Source organism: Hydractinia symbiolongicarpus, chromosome 3 (genome assembly GCF_029227915.1).
Source record: "Hydractinia symbiolongicarpus strain clone_291-10 chromosome 3, HSymV2.1, whole genome shotgun sequence".
Taxonomy (NCBI): domain Eukaryota; kingdom Metazoa; phylum Cnidaria; class Hydrozoa; order Anthoathecata; family Hydractiniidae; genus Hydractinia; species Hydractinia symbiolongicarpus.
Window position 1 is genome coordinate 3,614,909 of NC_079877.1, and position 24,799 is coordinate 3,639,707.

The following is a 24,799-nucleotide window of genomic DNA, read 5'->3' on the forward strand; positions in this document are numbered from 1 at the left end:
GCATCGTCACCTATTCGATTCTTTTCTGAGATCTCCCCAAAAACAATTTTTTCGTACGTACAATAAGCTACGATTAGGACGATATAATTCCCTATTATTGTCACTTTTTGATGTTATAAAGCAACTGCCAAGCCTTCTAAAACGAGAAGAAATAACTTCGTCTGCTTGCAGGATTTCTATTGGTTCTACAAATGCATTCTTGAACCCCATTTCATTCTTCCTACCGTCACATGAAAGCACGTTAGGTTTCCCATCACATTCTACGCATGTTTTCCGGAAATCAATATCCATGTGAGACGCTCAACCCAACTACTATGCTATGAATAATGGAACTGACATGAATTTTTCTTTTAGAACACGGCGACAATATCGAGCTTCCATTATTTTTATAACACCCCTGAAAGTAATTTTTTCGTTATTCACGGCCTCTGTAAACTCCCAACCTATTTCATAAACAGCGCAAATTTTAGAGGATCAATAGTACCAACAGCATATTTAACTTAACATGTAAAAATATATAAAAAAACAAGGACAGACTTATCAACGTCAACGTTACGCAACTTTCAAAATGGCCGTAATAACACTGCTCTCTGCTTTACACATCCCTTTGTCGTGGCTGCCAAATCTCGGATTGGTTTTTCAAAAAAATCAGGCGTTGCAATTGAATGCTACACGCGGGAGAATAAAACAAAGTCGGTAAATATATATCGCATTTAGTATTTTGTGCAGATAAAAGAATTTCGTGATTAATTAACAGGACGCGCTTTTCGCGGACAAACAGGCAAAATACCGCTATTATTAAAATGACTAACGATATCATACGTCTATTGGTTTTTCGGTCAGTTGCTCATAAAGTTGATCTTGTTAACTCATCATATGATTTTTTACCAATAGCCAATAATACTTACATTATTTAGAACTATTTTTAGCTTTTGTACTCTGATCCTAACTTCAATGGAATATCAAATCTACGGAGACTCTTTAAATGAGATAAATTTTATACTTATGCCTTTTTGGAACATCTTTGTTCCATGTAAATAGAAGTTTTGACTTTTAATTTGGAATTCTTCCATCTTTTTCCTAATGATACGTTATATTACTGACATGCCTTCTACAGAATTTCAGCCTAAGAGCCTTTGCCGATAAAAAGTTATGACCTGTCAAATTTTAACTACAAACAATGGAATAATTTCATCGTAAACGGCTCTAAACTTTAATGTGATATAGCTTCTCTACGGCAGCAGCTTCTTCAGTCGGACAAAAATCATTGGAACATTTAAATTTTTATGCATCTAAGAATTCATTTGGTTTAAGAACTAATCAAGCTATACTATTGAAATACTGCCCCGAAAAAAAGAAATAAAAAACACACGTAATGTCTTTGGATTGATTGGCCTGCTTTAGCGCTTTTGATGCGTCATTTTCAGGGAGGACACTTGTTTCTACTGCTGCACGGATAAGTACATAACAGTAAAGCCCGGTAAATTTATAGTATAATGCCTTGCCTCAGATTTGCATTTTTTAGGACTTGTGATATGTAATTTCGCGGGGGTATTAGTCCAAAATATCTTTTCTATTGGCTATCGGTGGGCATAGAACACCACCGCCTGTTGAATATATTGTACAAAAACGCCTCTTTGTTTAGCCTGCAATAGGGCCGTTATTATGTCTTGTTGCAAAAGGATATTTGAGCGAAATATCGTTTCTGTTTGTGTATGGATGTGTATCCAACCTCAAACTTTGTCTACTTTATAAAAACAGCTTTCCGTAAATGGCAGTTATGCGAAATATTCTGGAATATTACGTTGGTTATGGCCATCGACAGAAAAAATATGTAGTTTTTATGAAGCGACAGACATTATTATGAAGGTATTATGCAGTATTATGCGATATTACGTTGGTATGGCCATCGACAGAAAATTTATGTGTTTTTTATGAATTATGAAGGTATTATGCAGTATTATGCGATATTACGTTGTTATGGCCATCGACAGAAAATTTAAGTACTTTTTTTGAATTATAAAGGTATTATGCAGTATTATGCAGTATTATGCGATATTACGTTGGTATGGCCATCGACAGAAAATTTATGTGTTTTTTATGAATTATGAAGGTATTATGCAGTATTATGCAGTATTATGCGATATTACGTTGGTATGGCCATCGACAGAAAATTTATGTGTTTTTTATGAATTATGAAGGTATTATGCAGTATTATGCGATATTACGTTGTTATGGCCATCGACAGAAAATTTATGTACTTTTTTTGAATTATAAAGGTATTATGCAGTATTATGCGATATTACGTTGTTATGGCCATCGACAGAAAATTTAAGTACTTTTTTTGAATTATAAAGGTATTATGCAGTATTATGCAGTATTATGCGATATTACGTTGGTATGGCCATCGACAGAAAATTTATGTGTTTTTTATGAATTATGAAGGTATTATGCAGTATTATGCAGTATTATGCAATATTACGTTGGTATGGCCATCGACAGAAAATTTAAGTACTTTTTTTGAATTATAAAGGTATTATGCAGTATTATGCAGTATTATGCGATATTACGTTGGTATGGCCATCGACAGAAAATTTATGTGTTTTTTATGAATTATGAAGGTATTATGCAGTATTATGCGATATTACGTTGTTATGGCCATCGACAGAAAATTTAAGTACTTTTTTTGAATTATAAAGGTATTATGCAGTATTATGCAGTATTATGCGATATTACGTTGGTATGGCCATCGACAGAAAATTTATGTGTTTTTTATGAATTATGAAGGTATTATGCAGTATTATGCGATATTACGTTGTTATGGCCATCGACAGAAAATTTATGTACTTTTTTTGAATTATAAAGGTATTATGCAGTATTATGCAGTATTATGCGATATTACGTTGGTTATGGATTATTGACAGAAAAAATATGTATTTTTTATGGAACGATAGAGAGTATTATGAAGGCATTATGCAGTATTATGCGATATTACGTTGGTATGGCCATCGACAGAAAATTTATGTGTTTTTTATGAATTATGAAGGTATTATGCAGTATTATGCGATATTACGTTGTTATGGCCATCGACAGAAAATTTAAGTACTTTTTTTGAATTATAAAGGTATTATGCAGTATTATGCAGTATTATGCGATATTACGTTGTTATGGCCATCGACAGAAAATTTAAGTACTTTTTTTGAATTATAAAGGTATTATGCAGTATTATGCAGTATTATGCGATATTACGTTGGTTATGGATTATTGACAGAAAAAATATGTATTTTTTATGGAACGATAGAGAGTATTATGAAGGCATTATGCAGTATTATGCGATATTACGTTGGTATGGCCATCGACAGAAAATTTTTGTATTTTTTATGTAACGACAGAGAGTATTATGAAGGTATTATGCAGTATTATGCGATATTACGTTGGTATGGCCATCGACAGAAAATTTATGTGTTTTTTATGAATTATGAAGGTATTATGCAGTATTATGCGATATTACGTTGTTATGGCCATCGACAGAAAATTTAAGTGTTTTTTATGAATTATGAAGGTATTATGCAGTATTATGCAGTATTATGCGATATTACGTTGGTATGGCCATCGACAGAAAATTTATGTATTTTTTATGAATTATAAAGGTATTATGCAGTATTATGCAGTATTATGCGATATTACGTTGGTTATGGATTATTGACAGAAAAAATATGTATTTGTTATATAGAGAGGATGTCGGATAATGCGGTTTCATTTGTCGGGTCCATTTGGTTGGAGAAGTATGACTGAACGTCTGTCGGACTTTTAATATCGATAAAGTATGAAGGGTACTAGTTATGTTGTACGTCGTGTGTCGGGACCACTTAGCCCGGTGCTAAATGAAGTCGTTCCCCAGCAAACCATCACATCATCACGTTTGGTTGGACTTGGACGTTTTCCCAGGTACCTTATTAAGGCTTTTTTTGACTCTAAGCTTTTCTGGATAGTACTCAACCAGTTGTACTGTGGAGTAAGGAATGACATCACATCGCAGACAGAACACTAGAATCAGTGTTTATTTTCCTAAAATAGTTTAGCTAAGCTGGCTTTATTATATTAATTAGCCAAGTGCAGACCTATCAATAAGTAGAGAGCAATTGCTCTTGCTCGTGCAAAGGCTCTCCCAATTCTAAGAAATGAGAAACTAACTGAGCCATTAATTGCTCCCCCAATTCTAAAAAAAGTTTTTCTGGATCAGAATTATCAATTTATCTCACATAGAAATCAATGTTCTCTTTATTATTATTTACAGTAAACAATATAGAAAGTGTTGCGAAGAGGTTCACAAGGCAAAGGCATTAAGCACGGCCAAGGAAAGGGCATGGCCAAGGAAAGGGCACGGCCAAGAAAAGGGCACGGCCAAAGCCAGGCAAGGAAACAGGAAGAGGAATCAGCGAGGCAGGGGTAGGCTAGGCAAGGCATGTAGGCAGGCATCAGAAAAGGCATAGGAACAGTAGGCAAAGGCACGGTCAGCGCTGGCAAGGCCACAGAACAGCAAGGCAGGGGCACAGGCACCTTAATAGAAAATCTCCCCCCCCCCCCTACATCTCAAAGATTGTGTATACTCAATATGTCTAAGCTATGTATCATATTAGGGCAGGAGTATAGAACATTTTGAAGTGCAAATATTTCAAATTCAATGGCTCATAAAAAAGATCTGAAATTTATATCAGGTCAATATACAGTGAATCATGTTAGCAGAATTATGTGCCAATACAAATATTTAAACAATCAGTCATAATGCTGAAAAAACTATCATTTTTTGATAAATCTGAGATTAAAAATTAACGAAGTTTCTTGTGCCTTTTTTTACCATAAAGTGATAGATCTATTACAAAAACAAAACGTTTTTGGACTCTATAAATGAAAGTGATAAATGTACGCAATTCCCCCTCTGCAACTCAAAAATTACCTATTATACTCAATATATAGCTAATATCATATACTTATGAATACCTGCTTGTTGTAGATGCAAGATAATTATATTTTTCCTAGCCCTGTCCAGGATTTGAACCTGGATCTCTCATTTGCATGAGTGTCATAGCCATTAGACCAACAGAGCATGAATATACATATATGAAAAACTTTACATGTGCATCTTATATATGCTCACATAGCCTTTTTACTAACTAGACAGGGGGACTTGCGTTGAAATGTCTGGTTTAGTCACAAGTAACTTTAACACCAGGCGTTTAACGTCTGGTGTAGAGCGATTTATAAGTTTTGTAAACTGTGCCACACATTCATGTGGAGCGCTTTAGTACAAGTATGCAGTATATCATAAATTATGTGAAGCACACACAACAGTAAGATGTTTCAGTGTAAAATATTATTCAAATAATAACTTTTCTTCAAAAATACAGTTTATATGTTGTGCACATCGTAGTGAATTTCTCAAAATGTTTCTCGCAAAACTTAAAAAGTGAATTTCAATCCAGGGGGAGCGCTTAGTATAGGTAAACAATGCTGCACATCCATATGGGTTTAATAACATTTCAAACAAAAAATTATTATTTGAAATATAATGCCGAACCTGTCTACACAAGGGTGCCTATGAGGTGAGACCAGATAAGTTTTCAATAATGTTCTCATTTTTTCTTTTATAACTTCAGATCTTACCCAATTTTTTACTGAACTTACCTAAACTTTTTCTGAAATGTGAAACAGCACTTTCAATTTCATTGACTCAGACGCAAAAATGCACAAGCCCTTCCAAGTATTGCAGAAAAAATGGTATCAAATGGTATTTTTGGAGAACTCAACACCAACCAACTGTTAACAACTTATGCAGTTTAGGCTTGATGTTGTAATGTTAATAAACCATTAATGGACACTCCTGTCACTGGGAAAGTCAAGTTTAGCCCGCACAATTCTTGTTGATAGTTGAAGTAATGTTGAATTAATTTCTGTGCTTTTCTGACTTAGTAAGTTCTCATAGAGTTCTAATAAAGAGTATTGGTGCTTTACTGCAACGAAAAAGTATGTTGTTTTAATTTTTGAAATGACCCCCCCCCCCATAAATTTTTTTCTGTTTTCCGACGAGTTGGTAACGTAATTTTCTACTCCTGCAGGCCTCTGTTAATTACGTACATCGTGAGTGTGTATGCTATGTGCATGTAGCAATCTAGTAGCATACATGAAATAACATGTACATCAATACAATTTATTTTAAAATAAAAAAAATGTGCCAACGATAAAAGAAATACATAAATATTAAGAAAATAGCCATGTAGCCTAAATGGTAAGCGTGAATGACCTTCAAGAGTTACAGTAAGTGATTTAGTGCATGAAAATTATTGTGAATGAATGTGCATATTCATTTATGCAGTGTGCATGAAACATAGCACTTAAAATCTTAATTCACGAAGGATGGATCTGTATAATGCCATACTTGCCAGATTTTTCCATCCACAAGTCCCCAATAATTTGACAAGGCATCACCTTTATCATGGACTTTTGAGCATAGCATGCTATTCTATGGCCGTGAGAGCCATGCCTGGTTATCTACCTACACAACAGATGTCCATATTCTAAGTGATGAAGTTTAGTATGTATTTAGTCATCATACAAATTTCAGGAACTGACCTTGCAGATCTACATATCACACCACAGTATCTGCATGCAAGTTTGCACAGGAGTGAACAAAACGAGTCAATTCTATTGAAATTAGAGCGATTGTACAGTTATGTGTGTGAGATATGACAAGCTTGGGCTAGCCTGTAGATATCAGGCAGTAAAAACGAAATTCTGATTTGCATTTAGCATCGGAAATCTAACAGTATTTTACTTTCAATAGGAAAAATATAAATTTTTGTTAGTGTTAATATGGAAAAGTAATGCAAATTTAGCATCTTCAATATTGGTCATAGACGACAAGGATTATATGTTTGTGTTACAGAAAGTAGCCATATTAGTTTACTTGTTTTCTCATTGTTGGAAGCTTCCCTTTCTATGAAATCCTGTACTGCAAATAATGATAATGATGTTAATCTTTGTAATTTCTGCATCCAAGGAGGAAAATAAACATTTCTTTCGGTAAGTGGTAATTTAGTCTATTATTTATTTGAAGCAATTTTTTGTTTTTAGAACACCTTGTAGTCCATTGATTTCCATCCTTTTAGTCATCAAACATGCCAGGTATAGTTTTTATTAGTAAAATTAAAATATTTTTGTTTAAAATAGAAAAATTATCCTTGATAGGTTGTATATTTGGCATTGAGAAGCAATGTACCGTATTTTCCGGTATATAACCCGCACATGGTATAACCCGCAGCTCAGCTTTTTTAGGAAGTTATAAACTAGATTCTGTCAGATAGCCTGCACCTTCGTATAACCTGCATAAAATTTCAATCAATGTGTTTTACTAACCCGCACCTTTGCATAACCCGCATTATGTTAGAAAAAAATTCAGCATATTTTTACTTACCCTAATCATTTTACAAACATGTGCCTGTGTTCTGTTTTTTCATGCTGGAGACAAGTTGGGGACGTTAAAACTTGTGAACCCCAAACACAAGAACCGAGTGTCTGAACTAGCGAATCTCTTTGTCTCCGATTGCTGAAATAATAATGAATTAAAATTAATTTGACAAGTCGATCTTCTGCTAATGCCGACAGTACTAAATCAGACAATGCTGTTTTCTTTTTATTTAGAGACATTAGTTTCAGCCAATAATAACTCTTGCTCCCTGTGATTAAACAAACAAACAAATAAAAAACTATTCCATCAGGTTATGAACCTAAAGTAAATTCTCTGTTTTTTATGTATATTTAAGTTTTTTGGCATAAAAATAAACAACATAATAATTATCACGGATTGTTTGTAACAGCAATGTACAGAACGTACTTTTCTAATGTTTATAGAATTTTGTCATCTATTTATATCTCAGCAATTACAGTGTGCATAATAAAATAAATGGCGTCAATGAGGAGGAGATAGTTGCGTGTGTCTTATTAATTGTATTTTATATTTATTAGTGGCCGCCTTTTGCTCAAAGGAAGCGAAGATAAAAAAAGAAAATTATTACCTATACTTTAATTTTAACATTTTTCAATATTTTTAACAGGAATTAATAATTAAGTCCTGGGCACTAGGTTGTGAAATACCTGTCAATTAAACCTAAAAATGATACCTGCTATATTGTTCTATTACCAGAAGCAAATCATTTCAATGTGCTCAATGTGATTGCAAAGATATAAATAGATTAGAATTAAGTCCAACACAAAGGAAAAATGATCTCCAGAATTGTGTTTCAGAGAGAGCTTGTAATATTAGCAATGGCAAGCAATAGAAAGTTAAAGAAAGCAATTTAACTGTGTAAAAAATATTAAATCACGTAGTTGAAGTAAAATTACGTAGATATAGGATCGCGCATGCAGTTATATTAATGTACGCATTGTGCATACTATTTTCTTCATTGAGTGTATAAACTTTAAATTTCACAATGAATGACAGAAAATATAGAACTTATCATATAACCCGCACCACAATATAACCCGCACCAACGGTGGAATTCGCAAAAATCAACGTATATAACCCGCGGGTTATATACCAGAAAATAGGGTAAAAACAGTTTTTATATAGTAAATTAATACGTTTGTGGAAACCAGGAATTTGATTAAATAAAAAAACAGATAATTAATTAACTTAATTCATGCTTAATTTTATATGCATGGAAAGAAATAATTGTTCCTGCATTATATACATTACCGTATTGTTTATATTCACAAGATATCTCTTAAAATTTTATGCCATATTCTGGATTTCAATTTACCACAATTTACCACAATTTACCACAATTTTTATTATTAATTATTATTATTATTCCTGGTAATCTATCCTAGGCTATTAAAAGTATCTTAGTTTTTATGCACTATGCAATTTGTAATTGAATTTTCATTGATTATTGTTTTATTGCTCTAAAAAAAATCACTAGATGTTTCATATGAAACCCCTTGTCTTACCATCTGTCTGAAGCTAGACAAGTTAGATTCTCAAAATGGTTATCATATTTTATTTTCAAGATTCTAAATGTAATAAATGCTATTGGCCATTTGTATTTAATTTCATTGTGTAAACAAAAACATTGGATGCAGTGGATAACTTGCAAATAAATTGAGATTCTTACCTGTAACCCATAGTTCTCTTATTTATAGAAGTGTTAATGCATGTTTTATTCATCTTGATTAAAGATTTTTGATTTGATAGCCACATCTTTGTCCTCATTGTAACAACAAGTTTTAACTTGCAAACGAAATAAAAGATTTTTGAAGTTGCTTCGCTAGAATAAAATTAAAAAAATGGTGACCTATGAAGCAGAAAAGATGCTGTCATTGGGGCATAATAAGACATGTCCGTTCAGTTGCCAGATACATCTTTGTTTATCTTTTGAATAGCATTACAAATTAGTCATTAAATATAAAACTAACAAGCTTAAATAACTTTACCTGTCAACATTGTTTATTACTACAAAGAAATTTTATTTGAGTAAAAGTCAGTGCAGTGTGGTACTTGACAATAAAAACCCTTAAATACAGGTGACCTTAGCATATAATTTAACAACATTATAATACTTTAGCAATTGTGAGAGTTATTTCTTAATAAAATTTTATGGTTTCTGATGCCCAGAAACAGCTCTCCCTATATTAATTCTTAACGAAAAATTTCACTTTTTAGTTTTTTAACTAATCAGCTACCATTTTTTAAGTCCTTTTATGCAAATGTAGAGGATCTTCAGGATCAGGAGAAATAAATATGATACAATAACTTTCTTAGGTAGTAATTCTATTTTTAAACGGAACAAAAAGCATTTTGATGTAATAAAAAAATTAATTGCATTGATTATCAGATTTTTCCACTGATAACAAAATCATTCGAAAAGATAGATGCTTGGTTGGGAAGTCAACTAGTATTTTAGTGAGGGAATTTAAATTGACAAAATAATGGCTAGATAACACCTGTAAAATATATAATATAATATTTTAGCAATTGTGAAAGTTAAAGTGATCGAAGCAAAGGAACTACCAATAATGGACAGGGCAAGTGATTTAACTGATGCCTTTGTTGAGGTAAGATTATAGTACTATAAGAAGAGAGTTCTTTGCAAAATTGTTGAAGGAAGAAAAAACATGTAAAGATTTATGATTGCTTGTTTGTGATTATTGAGAATGCCTTACGCAAAATTTTAAAATATCTTTGGAAATAAATTTGGAATGATGCTAGTGCCTTTTTATAATTAAGATATGAGACAAGCCAAAAAAACATTTCATGGTTTTAACCATTAGCAAGATTAATATCAGCAGCCTTTCTAATTAAATTTTTTTTTGCGTCAGCAATTTTTTACCCATTTCACATCAGAATAAAAATGTTGACATAAATTTTCGTTTTTATGATTCGCCTTGGCAATCCACAATCACACATCTGCAAAAACGGCGACATGAACTTTTATTTCGGTGTTTGACGTTGGAAAATTACCTTTTAAATTCAGGCTAGTTTGTTCACACTTAAACTACTCTAATTCTATTTATGGTAAATAAGCAAAATACTCAGCAACCACTTTATGATCTTATATATTTTTGCATTTAAGGTGGCAGTAACTCTTTTTTAGCTGTCCAAATGGCTTAATTATTTACTCAGTGTTTTATTTATACCATTTTTTTTTACTATTTCCTGAAAATATAGGCTTTAATACATAATAAAAAGATTTTAATTTAACACTAAAATTGCTGAGTCAGCAGAAACTTCTATTTAAAAATGTATCATAAGCAAGAAAAAAATCGGCTTCTACGAGCTCCAACTTTTTGCAATCTCATTATTTTTCATCAGCTTCTGTTTTTAAATGAACCTTGGGTTAATCCTTTTAAAACGGTGTGCGGATTTTTTTTGTTCATTCTTATTTTTTTAACAATAACCTTTTGTTTTTTTAAAAAGATTCTTTGTTAGCATCCCCTGGTGCATTGAACGCTATTAAAAGAAAAATATTCCGAATAAAAGAATTTTGCACACCGTATGATGTCTGCATGATTCACCAAGCATGTCTGCATGATTCACCAAGCATGTCTGAAAATGTTAAAGTAAAACGAAAATGCCATCAAAAGCTGAAGCTTGTGCAGTGTAGCATAATGATGATTGTCTTAAATTTTTACACAATGCGCCATCTTTGTTGTTATTAAAGTTTCTCTTTAATAACTACGTCATCTCTTTCTGTACAATTTCGCAAGCACGTAGACTTAAACTATATTTGGCAGAAGTAATTAATTATTCATGAATTTTATTTTAAAGAAGAATTATCGAGGCTGAATATTTTTGGTAAAGGTATAGCCATAAAATCGTGACAAGTGTGTGTTTAACAGAAAAAATATGGATATATAGTCTAAAGGGGTTACTGCCACCTTAAAGAATACTCTCTATTGCTGATATAATCAGTATATATTTATGATACATTCAAGGCAAATAAAGGATTCTATAAATTTTGGAAAAATATTTCATAACGAAGAAAAAATTTGCCTTTGCAAAATTTCGCTGATGTCAACTTGTTTTTTTTAAACACCTCTGCATTCACCTCAAGATTTGCAGTGTGCTGTGAAAAAGAAAAGGCTGTTTTAGAGACCGGCTATAAAGTGATTTGTAGTATAAAATATCCTGCATAATAGTATCATTAATTTATTATAATAATACAAAGACTGTCTGTCTGTCTGTGCCTGGGATAGTAGATGTGTTCATTTTTTTGGTGTAGCCAAAAACATTATGTCCAAGTCAATCAACCTGTTTTGGAAACCCACAATCCCAACATCTCTTTAACCGACCATCAACACTGCATGACCCTATACATTTTCTTGGTCAGCATTTTTTTAAAAAATTTGTATGTGCATTTTTCAGTTTTTGCTGACGTCAGCAAAATTCTTAAACCCTGATATCTCCTCTTTAATGGTTTGTTAAAAGAATGTGGCCGTTTACTTTATTTTGATCTGCATTTCTAACTCTACACAATGAAGAGAACTGATAAAAAATTTTTCTAAAAAAGGTTTTTTACATTGATAGGTTTTCTCTGATTTCACTTAAAAAATTATGCTTATCGGCTAGAATAATAATAAGAAAATATAGAATTTAGTAGTAATAGTGTATTGGTACGAAATCAGAATATTGCAGAACATTATAATGTTTAATTTATTTTGATTGCATAAATTATTTTTTTAGATACGTCTTGGCAGTTTAACATATAAAACTGATGTTTACAGGAAATCATTAAATCCGCTATGGGATTCTGAATGGTTTAAGTTTGAAGTATGTGGCTATTTATTAAAAGAGAGAGGGAGAAGATGGTGCTTTAGCTCATACTTTAAACAAATCACTTGCTTTAGCAGTGATTTAAACCTTTTTTTATGTGATTTTGTGTTGTTCATACATAGACTAATGCACTGTGTGTTATTATGTTTTTGCAGACCTGGTCAGGAATAAAGTGCACACACCTGAATTAAATTAAGTGTGCTATTTTTCGCTTGCCTCCGTTTTGTGATGTTGTGTTATAGAAAGTTCAATTTGCGTGCATATTAGAACATTGCGGACTTTTAAAAAACACTTTAGCAAAACCACTTTAGAAAACTCACTAATGTCATTTATGCCCTCACACATTTTATAGCGAAGTATTTCTAGCCTTCTAACTTTCTCATTATAGTCTTTTAATTTTAACGTAATTTTTAGTTTGCGGAATGCAAGTTTTTATGTTTAAGCTATCCCCTAAATTTAAATAAAAACAGAAAATGGTTTTCTTTTTTACCAGAGAAAACTATTATAATACTTAATAATAACTGTAAAATAATATGCAATAACAATACGTTCATGAATAGCTTAATTAGGTCGTTAAAGCCATTGCATTGTACTGATAGCTTTCCGTGGAAACAGCTTGAAAACTGATGGAAATGAAACTGATGTTGTGTCCTGAATGAGTGATCCGATCTTCTCATGTTAGGTGAAATCATTCATCTTGAAATAAATGAGTTAATAGTGTCATTAGAAAACTTTAAACTTATACACAATATAAATAAGCACTTTTTAGGACCAGAAATTACAATTTAAAACAGCCATTTAAGATATATTGTGTTAACCAATTTTTAACCTTTTACAATGTGTAAAATATATTTTATAATTGCATCTAGGTGGATGATGAAGAGATACAAGAAGAATATTTACAACTAAAGTATGTTTCTACGTTTTTTGAAAACTTGCATTATAAATTAGAAAAAAAGTTAAAAAAATCTGTTTATTCTTAAATTATTCAAAATTTTTTTGGTGCTGTAAACAATGTAAATATGGCTTAATGGCTTAAAATAATATGAAACATTCAGAGTGACTACTAAAAACTTTGTGAGACTTTGATCCATGGGTTGCAGTTAAGAAAAAACTTACGCAGTAGGCACAAATGGCTAATTCAAAAGGCTAATTTTGGTGGAAATATAAGGGTTTCTATATCTTACATAGTGCTTGAATAATCTTAATGATTTTTATAAAAAAATGTAAGTATTTTTCTTAATAAGGAAACAAGTATATAATTTCATAAAATATTATTGTTGCGAAGATTTTCGTACTTCTAGTACATGTTCAGGCATCTTTCAAAACATCTATCTTATACATGATATACAGCTCAGAACAATTGCGGGAATTTATGTTATACTATTTCTAAAAAGGTTCATAAATTTAATATCCAATTGATCGTTTATAGAAGGCTTAAATTTTTTTCATCTTTCGTTTTATTATATTATTTGGAGCTTTTGTAATAATGCTCCAAGTAAAAGAGTGACCATTATTGAGACTAGTACTTTAAAATTAATATATTTTTTATATGAATATATATACTTGTTTCCTTATTAAGAATAATACATGGCTGTATTTTATAATAATGTAAAAATTCTGTTTAAAAAAGATTTTGCAACTTTAAATCAATGCCTGTATTAAATTTTCATCGTCCTGAAAATTCTAATAAGTTTTCTTTATTTTTAACGTTTGAGAATAATTATGTGTGTTTTATTTTTAGAGTTTTAGACTATGATGTTTATTCTTCACATGATGCCATAGGAAAGGTAGTATGTGACATTGTTTGATGATTAAAAAGAAACAAACTTAAATAACATGTTTGCAGTAACAAAACTGTTATTTTTTATTGAATTGGTTTGTTTAGTATCGTAGTAACCCTTTTTGGAAGGGAGTTTCTAAAACGATACATTGTTTGACTAACTAGATCATTGATAAAATCCTCACCAAGAGATGAAAAGCAATAATTTTTTTCAATGTAGATACATTAAAATCTACCTACAGGTTTGACAAAAAAATGCCCTCTATTAATCATTTTCTTTTTTCTGTAATGTAAATAAAATGGAATTCAGGTGTGTAGAATTTTCTAGTTTGTTTATGGATGATAAGTAAATATCTTTAACTAAAAACCTCTTTAGCAATCGTATAACCTGCTTATTAACATTCAAATAAAAGAAATATATGCCCTGAAAAAAATTGGAAATATTCATGCCAAGCAAGTTTATCCATTTTTTAATTCCTTTTCATAAACATCAATATTCCAGGTAAACATTAATTTGGACCTTCTTACTACTAAAGATGGTACTAATGAATTGGGTGGATTCTTCCCAATCTATGACACTCTTCACGGTATGTGGTTGTTTTTCTTTGAATGATAATATTTTGTTTAAATGTATGGTCTGTGCAAAAATCTACTTGATTGGGGAAGCAAATCATACAGAGATGTTCTCTTAACAGGAATTCGTGGTTACATCAAGATCAAAGTTAGAGTGCAATTCTTTTCTGACACTAACAAATATCGTCAAACATCATGTGGTATCCAGTTTTTTTCCTGTAAGTAAAAAAAGTACAAAGATCTTGTTACTGTCTCTTTTAAAAATTGTCGAATGGTAGAAAACAACAACTGTGTTTTTTTTCTGAGCAATTGAGAGAAAAAAAGTTTTTACATTATGGTTTTGCTGGGAAAAGAGTAACAAAGAGTTTTGAAAAACATTTCTATTGTGTTGGGTATTCAAAAAAACATATTGTAGCATAGCCTGGACTACAAAGTTAGCTTAAGATTCAAAAGTTTGTATTCTAATAGATTTTTATTATAATGTTTATGTTGCTTAATTTTTGATAGCATCTGGTGTACCATCTGGTTATACAACTTCGTGTATTCATGGTCTTGTAGATGAGCTCTTAGTTGATGATGATCCTGAGTACCAGGTGAAACTTTCTTCTGTATCATAATTATTTGCCTTATTAACCTCTTCTGTTGCTTGTGTCTGTGCAAAATGGTTGTGTTGTAGCTTTAATTCAGGACCCTGGCTAAGCAAGAGTAATTTATTACATCATGCTAACAGACGAGAACAATTGCACAAAATACTAATAGGGACACAAGGAGTAAATTTCCATGGGTTTCTCTATAGGCTAACAACTAGTTTTATTTTCAGTGGATTGATAAAATACGTACACCAAGAGCATCCAATGAGGCAAGACAAAGATTGTTTACAAAACTTGCAGGTAATTCTTGAGCTATGTAACATAGCAGAAGCTCATCTTGTGTGGTATAAAGATAAAATAAGAAGCATGTAAAATCAAATGCAAGAAGTCATGTTAAACTGCAAGTCTTTTTTAATAAATAGAACAACAAAAAAAAACCTAAATTTTTTTGATTGTTTGGTAACCCATATAACAACAACTTAATACTAACGTTTGTGCATACACTGACTTGTTTTTATTTTTCTGTTGCTATAGAGTATAAAATATAAAACATAAGGCGTATTGTCTTGGTTAAATGTCATTGGTTTACAATAGAACATATTAACCTTACAATTATTTTCTCACACATCATGTATTCAGTTACATTTACCTTGAAAAATTTAATTTGCTGATGCCAACTTTTTTTGTGCAGCCGCAAGGTTTTACCTTTTTGCATGTAGTGTTGGAAGATTAACTTAAATCAAAAGCAATTCTTTACTAGGTGAAGTGAAAAGAAAAATTGGGTTGCAAGTGCTGGAGTTAGGTGGCAATGCTGTTATAGGGTTGGTACTATTCTGATTTTGTTTGTTGCTAATGAAAGTTAAGACTGTGAAGAAAAACGAAATTGCGGACTACAGCTGGAGCAGAAGTCATCTGTTTACTTGGGATGAGAAGAAAATTATTGACAGAGAATCTAGAACGACGGCTAGGAAGAAAAAAGAAGCCATCAACAGTGCAGAACGTGACAAACACATAAACAGCACCTTGTATTAACTTTCTAAGATTTTGCCCTACATAGAAGTTGTTATCTCCATCTAGGTCCAAAAAGGTTAATTACTGTAATTAAGTGTAATTAACAGCTTGTTCCTAATTGGTTAATTTTTATGAATTTCGATCCTCTGCACTTATATAAATAGATGTTTAACATCATTTTACTTTGCCTGATTATGGGAGAAGGATCTCCTGATATGTCGCCAATTAAAATATCATGTTCAAGAAATAATAAACTTTCCACAATAATATATGAACATTGAACAGACAAACCGAAATAATATTTTCCATAATTTTGTAGGTTGTACTAATGAAAATATTTCAGAGGTCTTTTTTATATTAAATATTAACTCAAGGCATATCCTATGATTCACTATAAAATGCAACAAGAAGTGTTTTCAACATGTCAACATCATAATGAACACTCTACCACTGTGCATATCTTAGCATCATTACCTGATATTATCAAGACTGCATACTGTTTGATGCTGCATCTTAACCTGATGCCAAACCTTTCCCCTACGACCCATAAATTTTTCTGCAGAAATCAAATCACTGGATTGTATACGTGCAACGGTTGATGTTGTTGAATGAGTTTTCACCTTAAAAACTTCATTATTGTACAATGGAATGTGCTCACCATGATTATTATTGCAACGTCTTTCTTGTTAATGCTGAGTACAGAGCACCTTGTCAAACAATAGGAATCGAAATGCTTGTGTTATTGTGTGATTACCTTTGAAGTATAAGAATCTGTGAATATCGATCAAAGAAAAAAATATAAAGTGATGAGCAGTTCTTTAGTCCACTATTTTTTAGAATTTTTATCCCCCACTTTTTAAAAAATTTATCAAGAAGATTTAAAAGGTTCGGGATTTTTGTAGAGTCAGTTAGGTTGAAATGTAAAAGGAAAGCTTTATTGTAGGATCAAAAATGGTTTGGAACACATTTGGTGCTAATTTAAATAAATTAAAAAAAAACATTTTCAGCACTAATTCTTCAACCAGAGTGCTTTATTCTCTCTTGTTAACCAATACTGAAAGTGTATGTGCTCTATTAACTTGTTACATGTTTTCAGGTATCAACAGAACTTTGATCTTGAAGGAGAAACTGGTATTGTTATTCGAGCAATTGGAACTTCTGTAACGATAGTACAAGAGAATGACTTAAACCCTCTTCACCCACCAGTAGCAATGCAACCATCTCCAGACATACATCATGAGCATGGCAGGTTTGTTGAAAATTCTCTCATGATCTATTATGAAAGACTATTGAAATTGCTTATGTAAAATCACTTTAATAGGCAGGCAATCAATATGAGGATATGAATGACCTGTCGTCAGGTAAAATCTTCTCTCGGAAATTTGTTAACCACTAAAATTTGTTAACAACTGCTCCATCCCTTGAATAAAGCTTCAAACGTAGACCAAAATAATTAAAAGGATCATATGTTTTGATGGAGTTAAAGGATTTTTGATACATCATGAGCCTATTCATATATTAGTCTTTTCTTTATTGTCCTGATCAAAATAAAACATAGCATTGTGTTTTTGATAAATATTTAATGGGGTATTGAGGCTTAAAGATTTTTAATGAAGTCATCTTTGATGGTTCCTAGGTACTCTGATGAAAGAAGACGTCAGTTATTTCCAACTGTTTCCAAGTTATTTGCCCTGAAAATTATAACTATAACTAGTCGAAAAGGCCCGTGGAAAAATCCACTGAGGCAGGATAAAAATTTTGATGACGTCAGCAACCTATCCATTAAAAATTTAGAATTTTGTTTTCACGTTGCATCTATTGTGTAGAGATTAAAGAGCTGATCAAGAAAATGTATATGATCATGTACTTTTGATATGAGCGGTTAATGAGATATAAGGAAGGGTTTAAAATTTTTGCTTACGTCAGCAATGGCCCCATCAAGACCGAATTTTTTTTTTATAAATTTGTATACCTGTTGCCTTCATCGTATAGATCTTGAAATGCTGATCAAGAAAATGTATAGGAACATGAACTTTTGACAAACGGTTTCAGAGATATTGGGGTTTGTAGGTTTTTTGATGACGTCATCAACCCGTCCATTCCGAAACGGATTCGGGGACCCAGGTTTGGGAAAATTACCAAAATTGGTCCTAGTTGGTCCCTAGTTACCCACGCGGTGAAAAATCATTGACGTCACCACCTCGTTTTCAAGTTATTTGGCCTCAAAGTTTTAGGTGCACTGTAATGGCTTCATTAATTTAATATAGGATATTGACGTTAAAGTAGTGTTATTTTCGTCGCGTCGTAACGTCAGAAAATTTAACATATTAGACATGCATTTTTCGGCAACATCAAAGGAAAATGAAGACATCCACTTTGCCTGTCACAGACACACAGACAGACACACCTAGCGTATTATTATAGAGACTAGTCGATAAGCCCGTGGAGTAATCCACTTAGGCAGAGGGACAATGGAAAATAGGTTTTTTTGATTTTTTGCTGACGTCAGCAGTGCAGGTACAAAAAAAATTAGCGAAGTTTAGTTTATTCGTTGCCTGTAATGTGTAGAGGTTAATATGCTTATCAAAATAATGTATAGGATTATATGTTTTCGACAAACGCCTAAGGAGATATAAGGTTTTAAAAATTTTGCTGACGTCAGCAATGAACCGTCAAAACCCAAAATTTTTTTTAAGAAATTCGTATACCTGTTGCCTTCATCGAATAGATCTTGAAGCACTGATTAAGAAAATGTATAGGATCATGTACTTTTGGTAAACGGTTGCAGAGATATTAGGGTTTGAAGATTTTTGATGACGTAATTAACCCGTCCATTCCGAAACGGATTCGGGGACCCAGGTTTGGGAAAATTACCCAAATTGGTCCTAGGTGGTCCCTAGTTACCCACGCGGTGAAAAATCATTGACGTCACCACCTCGTTTCCAAGTTATTTGCCCTCAAAGTTTTAGATGCACTGTAATGGCTTCATTATTTTAATATTGACGTCGCGCTGTAACGTCAGAAAATTTGACGTAATAGACATGTATTTTTCGGTAACATCAAAGAAAAATGAACACATCCACTTTGCCTGTCACAGACACACGGAACTGGCGTATTATAGAGATGTGACTGGTTTGATAAATTTAATAAAAAGATTTATTACCCCACTGTTGAGTATTTTCGAATGTTTACGTTTATTCGAACGTTCTCGGAAAATTTGATTGGTTTTTTTTTTCACGTGACCAGTCTATATGACGCCGTATTAACCGACATCAAAACAAAAACAAAACAAGAAAGTTAATGTAGCCCAACACAGTGGTCACAAAAATATTGATTCGTTAAGAAATTACAAATCAGCTAGTACCACTCACCGTTACAAAATGTCAAACATCTTGAGCTCAAATAATAACCAACTTGACGTACATAACCAATCGACAGCTCTTAATACTTCCAGTTCCACGCAGTCTTCAACCTTCTCTTCATTTTTTTCCGGAGGAAATTTTAACAATTGTACATTTAATTTTAATACGAACACTCCACCAGCGAAACGACAAAGAATTGAATTTTAAAACTGTTTTGAAAATATTCTATTTTTAAAAGTTGTATTGTATTGTTTATTTTTGAACGAGTTGTGGATCGAATGTCTGTGTACGTTCGAAATATAAAGAAAGTTACATGGTTTCCACCTAAGCCTTGTTTTTGTTAAAGACCCCTGGACTCTAAAACCTTTTTTTCATTAATGGTTATGAAATAATCAGTGGGGTAATAAATGACTTATTAACCTTATTAGCCTGTCTATACGGGAAAATATAGACCTCTGTCACTCGAATGGACCTCACTGTGTTCGGTCCATGACGTCATGACCTCGGTCTATATTTTCCCGTATAGACCGGCTAAACGGTTAATAAGCCATTTGACTTCAATCTAATGGAGTTAAGGCGTTTGTTAAAATAACTAATTTATCATTCAGGAATTAAGCCAGGTCTTCACGTCTACATTGTCCTATACAAACACAAGAACATCAAATTGTTATTATCGTAATATATGTTTCGTTTAATTCTTGTTGTAATCTGTTTTCCTACATTGAAATAACATTAAACTTAAATTCTCTTTTTAACGCTCCAAAAAACAACAAAATGAGAGGGTAAGCACAGTTCTAAATTGCACTGTTAATTATTATTACATTTTTTGTAGGCAATTTTTTGATGTTCAAATCATTCCAAACATTGTTGGACGTAGCAGGCATGGAACTTCTCTATCAGTAGATCTTGATCAAAAAGGTAAAATGGGATAAAGATGTTGTGTTGAATGTCTGAAATTGAAAAAAACTAGTACTGCATTATTAAAATGTACCATTCCTTTTTTTAATTAAACAGGTTCTACAAAATCCATGATTTGTCTTACACATTCAAATTATATTTTATATGGCTGATTTAAGTCTTTTTGGCACATTTTAATTTTAAATTGTTTTTGTTACATTTGCTACAGAAATTCTATGTTTTATGACTTTTTAATATTTTAGTTAAAAACAGTCAACAGATAAAATAATGACAAAAAAATCCATCTGTTTGAGCTGTTGTTGGCTTTTTGTTTTATTCCACCAGAGAATTTCAGGATAATCAGAAGTGCGATATAAGTGAAACAAAATCTAATTTTAGATTTATTAAGTTGAAATTTGTAAGTTGAAATTTGTTTTGATTAAAAAATCTGATACAGCTGATTATTTTATAGATAAACTGCTTGGTGAAAGTCCAGATTCTAACAAAGCTAATTTTCAAAGATTGAAAACTGTTGTTGATGAACAGGTTAGAGAAATCTCTAAATCTACTTTATATGAAGATAAATTAGCACATCGTACTATCGTATTGACAAATTTAATTTAAACTGGAGAAGATTAGATAAACTAATGTTAAGTGTCAATTTTCTACCTTAGGAATATCCCTTCTTCACATTCACAACCCCTCCGCCTGACTTTGTACTTCATCTTGGTGGTATCGTTTCATCAAGATCAGTAAAATTACTTGATAAGATTAATAACCCAGGTAGGTTTGACACACTAAATCTTAAACTAGAAAAATGAAATTATAATTTAGTTACCAACATTTTTATATTGCCACTATTTTTGGTTTAGCTATTATTTTTTACAGACAAACCCGTGAATAAATCCGTGGGTTTGTCTGTACTTTAATAACCACATTTTGCATGCGGTAGTATTTTGTGCAGAGACAAACAGGCAACGGCTATTATTAAATAGATACTTTTAGATGGATTTTTCACAAGAGGAACTTTAGCGCACGTATTTTTGGAGAGAATTAACTTTCGTAGGTGTTAATTAGTTGTTTGAGGTGGTCTGAATATAATATTGTGTTAAGTTGTCATAAAATGCCAGCAATCAATTTAAAGATTTTGCTAACGATCAACAAAACCTTAACCAGTAAGACTGAAAACAAAAGAAAGATTTTTTGCAACAGTTACAGATATAGAAGAAATTTTTATATACAGATATAGAAAGCTTTCGTAAATAGCTTATTTTAACATATTTTGAGGGAGTAAACTTCAGTGGATAAGCCGCTTAAAAAAAATTTCTTCTACCTTCTAATTAGGAGGACACTTGAATAGTCGAGAATTTTATATATTACAACTTTGTTTAGTTTTGTTAATAATAAAAACAAATTAAATTCAACTAACATTTTCTATTGCTACCTCTTTTTTAAGTGTTTTGTTTTGTTTTAGATGAGCCAGAAACAAGAGACAGTTGGTGGAAAGAAATTCGAAATGAAATAAAATCTCATGCAAAGGCCATGGGTTGCCATGCAGTTTTAGGATACAAAGAATATACTACTATATGGTGAGAAAAGCACATATCTATTTTAAATTAGAAATTTGATTGGCAAATATTAATACAGATGTGGGAAGCTTAATAAGCAAATTTATCCCAACCTTTAACCATACTAAACATATTTTTATTGGTTAATCAAACAACATGAAGGCACAAGAGCACAAGGATTTGTAGGTAATTCTAAGAACTCCCAATTCTTAGTGATCTAATGGTAGGGGGACTTAGGGTTTAGGGGGGGGGGGGGGGGTAGTTTAGAAACACCCCCATAATGTAAAGAAGTTGAAACGACCTTCTCACTTCGTTTAGAACCCATCCTAATTCTGTAAAATTTGTCAAATAACGGGAAATAAAATGTGCATTTTTCTGTTAAAGTTTTCAAAACATCATAATCAATACAAGCATAAATGTTACACAAGAAATAGTCAAACATTTTGACAAAGACGTCAGAATAAATTAAATGCATGGTGTTTGAAGGAGGTCTTTAATTGCTGACTACCCTATTTTAAACCTTAGTTTTAAAAGCCACCTGGTTTATCAACACCCGTCTATAATTATCTTTATAACCTTTCTCTACAACACAAGAGTAATTTTCACAACAAGAAATTCTAATTTACTACAATTAAAAAGTGACAACCATCTCTTAACTGTCTTAAATTAGATTTTTCTTCTGACTTGGATCGAAGTTACTAAATATTTTCTTGTTTTCCAATAATACTTCTAAATCGTATCCCATTTTTACATGTGCGAGTTGTTCTTCTTCACAACAACATATAAAATAAATGCTAGCATGTTTTTTTGCATAAAATGCTATACACAGTATGTGTTTTATCATACTAGTGATTGTACAATACAAGAGCAAAGAAATATCACAAAAAATAATTTCCTTCATATATTTGATTAATTTTGTCGTATACAACATGATCTTACAATATGTCTTTGCACAAGGTTGAATATACATTGCGTAAGACGTTATACGTACGTCTAGCAAACATACTAGTACGAAAAATAGTGTATTGTGTACATTTGCTTTATATGAATTTTACATGCAAGATATTATTTTCATAGTGACGATTTGATAGTTTTATCTGCATGTGGTACGGCGGCAGTGTTACAGATGGAATCCAACATGGAAGACCAAGTTTACCCTGAAAGTAAGAATAATCTTTTTTTGCCTCATTGTTGTTAACATGGGGCCTTAATTTTTTTTAGTTTATATTGCCATGTTTCTTATCTTTTCTTCAGTTCATGAGAGTTGTGTAAACAAAGATATTGAAGATGTTAATCCAGATGAAATGAAGATCAAGGATACTATAAGTCCAGTTAAAAAGTATATCAGTTTGAATTTCAACTGCTTTCTTGTTTTTGTGTGTCTAAATGCATTTAATTGCGCTGTAATGCAATATATCAAAATAAACTTTCATGCTTGCGATCTACGTGTAATCATACTCTCGAATAAATAATAAGAACAAAAATTGGCTTAATGTTTATTTTAGACTGTAGAAGTTTGGCTAAGGATAAGTTATTGTTTTTACCATTAAAGTAGTTTGCTTTATAATATAGACACATATTACATCAAGCTGAATACAATACCTCTTCGTTAAATTCAACTCCAGCAGTGCAGCCCAACACCCTACCAAGCTGTCATTTATGTCATGTTCCATATCAAGATGTGGATCTTCCACTTCCAGTCACCCTTAGTAGATGCATGTTCTGTCGACAAGACAAAGTTCCAGATATATTGTTTACAACTATAGACATTCCTGATGAACTTCCTGTAACCGGATCTGGTTGCATGGTGCAAGCTAGGTGAGTCTATGTGGATTTCACTTGATTTTAATGAATAGCTGTGCATGGGCATTATTATAATGGTAGCCAGGACAGCTTCTAAGATCTTGAATATGGGAATGCAATTTTGAGCAGTAATTATGTTACGTATTGATGACAGTGTTGACGAACTAAGAATCTATAGCCGGCAAAATAATATTGTTTATTTTCTCTCAGAGTAATTAGAAGTAAGAAGAAAGAGAAGGATGAGATAAATGCAGAAAATGTCAGCCAGGTAAATATGACTTATGTTTAACTTGTTTTTAGTAACCACATTTTTACAACACGAGAGTAATGGTGTATGTAGTTGTTAGTTCTTTGGCCATTAACTTACCGGAAACTGGCGTGGTAGTTTGGAATTTAACTCAATGCTATGGAATTCACAGGAACATTCTGTCACTTTAGCCGTAATATTATTACTTTACCAAACTAATCTCATTGTCATTTTTAGATTCTGCCATTTTTGGAATTTGACTTACATCAACAGCTCATCAATAAGCTAAAGGTAATCTACGCAATTAATAAAAGTTGACTCACGGCTACATCGAGACAAGATACAAGTGGAGTTTGTGATGGCATTTACATTAAGGCAGCCTAAACATGATTACTGCCTGTTTCGAACTGCCGCATAATAATTTTTTTTTACTTCAAAACATAAGAAAAATTGTTAAATTAAATAATCAATTTTCTTCATTTAGATAAAAGGAATGAATGCTATATTTGGTATGCAAACAATTTTGAGTATAGGCGATCAAGCCATCATAGGTGTAATGGTATGTGGAAGTGTTTTTGAGTTGAGTATACCCAGGGTATACATACCCTTAATCCATACGAAATATCTCTAGAAC

General features: G+C 32.0%; 1 protein-coding gene across 4 annotated transcripts in view; it reads left to right on the forward strand.

Moving 5' to 3' along the window:
• The first annotated feature begins 3,903 nt into the window (after positions 1-3,903).
• LOC130635513 (C2 domain-containing protein 5-like) overlaps positions 3,904-24,799 on the forward strand; it is a 32,550-nt gene continuing 11,654 nt past the window's right edge. For 2 of the 4 annotated variants that reach the window (XR_008982166.1, XM_057444861.1), the window contains exons 1-21: positions 6,035-7,182; positions 10,031-10,113; positions 12,242-12,328; positions 13,201-13,241; positions 14,076-14,121; positions 14,617-14,701; positions 14,810-14,905; positions 15,195-15,280; positions 15,508-15,577; positions 16,038-16,098; positions 17,385-17,537; positions 20,483-20,568; positions 21,020-21,093; positions 21,222-21,330; positions 22,022-22,136; positions 23,193-23,278; positions 23,370-23,454; positions 23,688-23,933; positions 24,129-24,186; positions 24,403-24,456; positions 24,650-24,724. Coding sequence is in view for 3 of the 4 variants with exons in the window: in XM_057444861.1 (XP_057300844.1) it covers positions 7,176-7,182; positions 10,031-10,113; positions 12,242-12,328; positions 13,201-13,241; positions 14,076-14,121; positions 14,617-14,701; positions 14,810-14,905; positions 15,195-15,280; positions 15,508-15,577; positions 16,038-16,098; positions 17,385-17,537; positions 20,483-20,568; positions 21,020-21,093; positions 21,222-21,330; positions 22,022-22,136; positions 23,193-23,278; positions 23,370-23,454; positions 23,688-23,933; positions 24,129-24,186; positions 24,403-24,456; positions 24,650-24,724 (1,803 nt within the window). In the remaining variant the exon portion in view is untranslated. Of the gene's footprint in view, positions 3,949-6,034; positions 7,183-10,030; positions 10,114-12,241; positions 12,329-13,200; positions 13,242-14,075; positions 14,122-14,616; positions 14,702-14,809; positions 14,906-15,194; positions 15,281-15,507; positions 15,578-16,037; positions 16,099-17,384; positions 17,538-20,482; positions 20,569-21,019; positions 21,094-21,221; positions 21,331-22,021; positions 22,137-23,192; positions 23,279-23,369; positions 23,455-23,687; positions 23,934-24,128; positions 24,187-24,402; positions 24,457-24,649; positions 24,725-24,799 lie in introns of those variants that run through there. The other 2 variants (XM_057444859.1, XM_057444860.1) reach the window with 2 other exon arrangements.